The sequence below is a fragment of the Formica exsecta genome, unplaced genomic scaffold (genome assembly GCF_003651465.1).
Source record: "Formica exsecta isolate Colony F162 unplaced genomic scaffold, ASM365146v1 scaffold1314, whole genome shotgun sequence".
Lineage (NCBI taxonomy): Eukaryota > Metazoa > Arthropoda > Insecta > Hymenoptera > Formicidae > Formica > Formica exsecta.
Window position 1 is genome coordinate 16,281 of NW_021848647.1, and position 6,049 is coordinate 22,329.

Consider the following 6,049-nt stretch of genomic DNA (forward strand, 5'->3'; position numbering starts at 1 on the left):
GCGGGAAAATTTAATGCGACCTGTGATTACTATAAATGTTTATCCTCTCTCTCTTGATAAAAACGTTATATTTTTAAAAATAACTTTTATCTTAAACCGTCAATAATTTTTATGTAAAGTGTCTTTTTTAATTAATAGTTTGCGCAAAATGCAATGCGCAAAATGTGCGCACGATCAGAGGAAATGTGTAAATTTGCCAATACATTGAATTCAATTTGATAAGCATGTATACTATAATATCACGTATAATTATAGTTATTATCCCAAACTTGCAAAATAGAAAGACAAATCAAACATCAAAATAGGATTGAATTATAACCGAGGATTATATGCATTATTCCTATATGCAGATAGCGCGTTTCCCAAAATTATATTCATTAATCAAGCGAGCGGACGCAAGATTATCGGACGAGCAATTTTTTGCTCGACAACTTTGCTGTAATAAGATTTGTTTATTTGGGAAATGAACACGAAACTAAAACGGATGTGACGAAACATCCGTCAAGCTGTGCAAAAAAATAAACGCTGGCTAAAAAAATAAAAAAGATAACATAGTCACAGCATTTACAACATGGGTCAAGCGCAAAGAAAATGAGGACAGCTGGAATATAATATAGGTAGTATCCGCAAGAGAGGGAGAAAAAGAGAGAGAGAGAGAGAGAGAGAGAGAGTGAGAGTGAGAGAGAGAGAGAGAGAGAGACAGAGAGAGAGACAGAGAGAGAGAGAATAAAAATAAATGTATTATTCTTTTAACATTATTATTCATATTATGATAAGTATAATAATGTACAAAAGATAATTTATCTTATCTTTTAGACATTATTATTGCGTATCATTAGACGAGGAGGGGCCTGCAATATCTGCAACATCTGCAGCGTATAATGTCAAACTGTTTTTTGCTTTTTTGGCCGGAGTTTTATATAAATTTTCTTTTGACATACGCTGCAGATGTTCATCATCTATTGTCATGTTTAAGGCTGTTTCCCTCCTCGCCTTCAACGCTGATTTAAATACACAACTTGCATTAATAGATGTCGACGAAAGCCTATTTCTTTTTTTTGTTTTTAGATCGGATAAGACAGAAAATGTTCTCTCAGGATCCGCGTTGGAATGTGGAAGTGATCTGATTGCATTCAAAAGTGATCTTAAATTAGCATATTTTGAATTATTAATGGATGGACGTTTGAAAATTTCTTTCCACATATTATCAAAATCGAATTTTGCTAGATTTTGTTTTTCTTCAATGGTAATATCAGAATATAATGTAAGCCATTCTATCTTTAAACCGTCTTCATCGAAACCATTAAGAGTTTTCGCGATAAAAGAAACATCATTGAAGGATGTTTCTCTGTTACTATCAAACAAAGCTATGTGCGATTGAAATACTTGTAATTTATATAAAAATAAGTTATGAACAGGTAACCTCTTTCTAATTTCCTCGGCAGCAGTAATGTAAAACTGCAAACAATTTTCTCGGATAATTGTTATAACATCTGCATGTCCTTCCTTCAATAACTTACAAAGATATTCTTCACATTCTGATCCCAAAGTTATACTATTAAGAGATTTGTGATTCTCCTTTTCATGAAACGAAATATTTAAAAGCAAATGTTTTAATACTTCTGATTTCAAAAAGTTTTGAGAGATTTGTATAAGGAAATTAACGGATTTAGACTGTAATAAGTGAATTCTAGTGTCGTGAGCTTGAAAAAAAGCATTAAATGAATTAAAGAAATTTAAAACATATTTTAGAAATAAAAAATATGCTTTTGTATCTACATTTTCCATCAAAGACAACAAATATTCCCCAGACTTTGTTTTTTCACTGACGACCATTTCATTAAGAAAATGTTTTATTGTATCCCATGACTCAAGAAGTCTATCAATACATAAATAATGTGAAAGCCACCGAGTATCGCATAACTTCAAAATTTTGTGATTTGTGTCTTGAAAGCATTCACAAAATTCATTGAAAATGGCTAAACGCTTTGGACTACCGTTAATGTAACTTGCAACTTTTCTAAGAAATTCTTCGCAAAATTCAGGCATTTTAGCGCATGCAGCGTGCGCAGCTAATGCGGCGGAATGGCAAGGACATGAAAATGTTAATAAGTTTTTACATTTTGATTCCAGTTTCTTTTTAAAAGATAAATGTTTTCCCGTCATGACGGACGCATTGTCGCATGACAGAGCAATAATATTTAAAAATGGAATCTGAAGTTTACACATTTCCGATTCAAATGCATTAAATAATTTTTCTGCACTGCAATCTTTTGCATCGATATTAATCAATTTTACTAATTGCGATCGAATATCTAAAGTTTCGGAATCTACATATCGAACAAGAAACGTCATCCATTTTTCGTTGGTTAAATCAGATGTTTCGTCAATAAAAATAGAAAATCTAGTATTTTGGATGTTATTAACGACACGTTCTGTCTCAACCGGACACAAAACATTTGAAATAATACAATATAGTTGCATTTTGTTCGACTCATGTTCATGCTTTTCAAGACATTAGGATCTTTTCCTATGTCTTGAAAAAGATTAAGAATTTCTTTTGCCGTTTGATGAGGAATATTTTTTTCAGCGATTAATGCGGCGTACCGTATTTCCGCTGATTTTCTTCGCTCATCAAACGTCAAAAGAGATTCAAAAGATTGCGTATTTAAACCTTTGTTCCACGTGCTCGCTATATCACTTTTTTCATATTCTTGTTTATGCATTTTGGATTCTGCGTGTCGGTTTAATTGTGTTAGACCGCCAGAAATTTTTATTGATCTATTACAAATCGAACAAAAAAATGCGCTGGCATCATTTGGTACTTCACGTAACCATAATTTCAATTCTTCTACATTTAGCCATTGTGGTCTAAATGTTCTTTGTGCTTTTTTAGCATCAAATGAAATGTTTTCTTTCATATTATTTTTATGACACGCAGAATCCACATGCCTGGAAACATGCGATGAACAAGAAAAATTTTTATTGCATACATTGCAATGAAAAAGGGTATTATCACTCGGCACTTGGCGTATCCAAAGCTTATAACGATCATCGCTAAGCCAAGCTTGAGAAAACTTTTGTTTTCGCTTTGTCTTTAATTCATCGCACGTTTCCATTATTAAAAAGTAAGAAAAAGTAAGAAAAAAAGTAGAAAAAAATATAAAATATGAAAATAACAAAAATAGAAAGAGGAATTAGCGAAAGAATTGCGAAATAAAGCGAAGAAAGACAAAGAAAAGCAAAAGATAGAAATATGCTGAAATATAAAGAAAACAGAAAAGAAGAAAGAATTAAAAATTAAAAGAATAAGAAATAGAAATTTGAAAATAAGTGAAAATACCGTAGAAAGCAATCTGAAGAGCTCGTAAACGTCGTGTTCGTACAAGATAACAAGACGCTCTGTAATAAAGCGGCGTATCAAGTTTCGCGTATTCGGAAACAGATGAAAATCGACTATACAGGGCTGTGTCGATTGATAAGACGGCAAAGCAATCGACGAGGGTGCCTTATATGTTTAAAATAATATTGGTATAGTGTATAAAATAATTATTACAAGATTTACATCCTTGTAGAATATATTTTTTCTTAATGTAATTTTTTATTAATGTAACTTTTATTGATAAAAAATCTTAAATTTTACAAAATTTAGTTTATATTTGTGCAACTATTTTTATTTATTTTTAATATACAACATCGAAACAAATAATGAAAAAAAATATAAGCAAGAAGAAAAAGAGATTTGTATTTTATGTGCATTCTTTTTATCTGTACAGTGTTTATCTATGCTATTTCGTATAATTAAGAAAGTTGTATTTTTCTTTGAGTCTTCATTGTTTACTCTCTTTTTGGGAAAGTAAAAATAACAAAGCTTAATTATTGAAATTTGCACAGAATGCATTCAATTAATTTAAATGGATTAAATATCAATGAAGCGTCCCTTTAATCGAGGCGGACCGTGACTCTTTTTCGAACGAATCGTCGACGCATTTCCCCTCCCCCCACCCGCGTCGAATTTGCCGGCAATAAAAATAGGCGTCTCGCCGAACGCGCGAATCAATCGCGCCCGGCGTCTCTCGATAGTTGGAGGTATACCTTGACGATTCGGAACCGTGGCACGTGTATCTAAATAAAAATCCTCCCAACACGCATCATTTTTTCCAAACGCTGACGCACGAGATTGGCCACGCTTTGGGTCTACAACACAGCATGCGCAACGACTCGATAATGTTTCCGTATATACCCGATATCGAGAATCAATTTCCGGTTAAGCTGAGCATAGAGGATATTCTGGGTATACAAAATCTGTACGGGTCTCACAATGACGGAAACTATCCAACGGCGATTCCCGCGACCACCGCGGCGCCCGCTACGACGAGCGTCGCGCCAATCGACCCCGCGCGCGCGCGGATCTCTGCGCTTTGCGGCGCGTGGACGCCGCACTGATAATGAATCACCGATAGCTAATAACCGCAATGTGTGGTCGATCGACGTGATCGAGAGACGCTACGGTAGGCCCATGACGCTCACGGATTACGCGGCGTTTCTCCCGGCGAATTTCACGCGCCTATCCGCCGCGTATCGAAGACCCTCGGGCGATCTCGCGCTATTCGCGGACGATTCGATCTACCTCGCGAAATATCCCGGTCTTAAGCTAAAATCGGGTTGGCCGAGATATCTCCACGATATCGGACTTCCTCGAAATGTTAAGATTAACGCTGCGATAAACACGCACACGGGACGAACCTACGCGATCTACGACGACGACAAGGTAGCGGAGATCGACGAGTGTCGCATGATAGTCATTAGACACGCTCCATTAAAAGATATATTTCCCGGAATACCGCCCGCGATAACGTCAGCCTTTCGATATATCGACGGCAATCTATATTTTTTCACCAAGCGTCAATTTTACACCTTTAACGAATTTACGAATATCGTAACTTCGGCGGGTCTTTTCGATCTACACGCGCTCGGTATCGAGTGTCCTACGGATGGGCTGCTAAGACAACTGCGCGATCTCCTCAGTCGCGTTTATCGTCTTGGCGACGCGACCGAGAGAGAGGATCGACGAGGAGGACGACTAGAGCAACTCTGCCGTCATTAAAAAAAAATAGAATATAAGAGAGGACGCGCGTAATCTGCTAGCGTCGTTTCTCTTATCGCCCGCATCCATTTTCAGACGATATCGCGACCGGACGCCTAGACGCGATGCGGATGTCTCAATTGCGCGAACGCTCAGAATTTTAGGAAGACGCTACCCATTGACCAAAACTGCGTACAAACATCTCGAAGTCAGCGTTAACGTTAATCGACCCTCTTTTGTGGAGATCGTCCTTGGAGATTGCCATGGCAAGGAGATCTCGCTAACGCCGGATATGTGGAAGGAACTGCTCGATCTACGATCTACGCTTCTATCATATTTTCGCTCCGACGAGCGCGATGAGGCGCGTCCTCCAGCACCGATATACATCGAACAGTTAACGCTGCGATTCGGCAAACTCAACAATCTCCGAATATTCCGTCTCGAAACACCCAAGGTTCGTCTGGCCGTATCGAAGAGCACCATTCTAACTATATTAAATCTAGAACTTTGCGTCAACCGGATCGTTACATCTTTAAGCGGTTTAACCGCGCATGTGGATAACAAGCTGACTCATTTTCTCGATATCGCGGCAGGCGCTCACGATTCGGCGCTTATTCCCGCGATGATACGCGATAACGAGAACGTCGACCACAACGATCTCATCGATTGCGAGCTGCAGGCTCTGCTCTTCGGAGAATCGTGATACGCTTATTCGCGTACTCATATTATCGCATTATTAAAATATATCAAACATTGTATTATTAATATATTAAAAATGTTGTAAAAGGAAACAATAAAGCGCGAGGGATCGCCGTCGTCTCCTTAAGGAACGAGTCGCGTCAAGGTCGAGTCGCACCGGGAGAAACTCGACCTCGATCGAGTCGGGCGTCATCTCCCGAGCGATCTCGTCGATTTCGTTGGACGTCTAGATAGGCCGGCGCTAGCTCATTTCTATGAGCGCGA

At 37.9% G+C, this 6,049-nt stretch overlaps 1 protein-coding gene across 1 annotated transcript; it reads left to right on the forward strand.

Moving 5' to 3' along the window:
- Positions 1 to 4,209: 4,209 nt before the first annotated feature.
- Positions 4,210 to 5,789, forward strand: LOC115245806. The gene is made up of 2 exons (XM_029824289.1): positions 4,210 to 4,307; positions 5,183 to 5,789. The coding sequence occupies exons 1-2, from the start codon at positions 4,210 to 4,212 to the stop codon at positions 5,787 to 5,789; spliced, it is 705 nt and encodes a 234-aa protein (XP_029680149.1).
- The last annotated feature ends 260 nt before the right edge of the window (positions 5,790 to 6,049 follow it).

Bases quoted from the DNA above. Each gene is read 5' to 3' on its own strand.
- LOC115245806 (XM_029824289.1), top strand. From the start codon at position 4,210: ATGCGCAACGACTCGATAATGTTTCCGTATATACCCGATATCGAGAAT. The intron at 4,308-5,182 runs GTACGGGTCTCA...ATCCATTTTCAG, and splicing joins ATTCTGGGTATACAAAATCT to ACGATATCGCGACCGGACGC.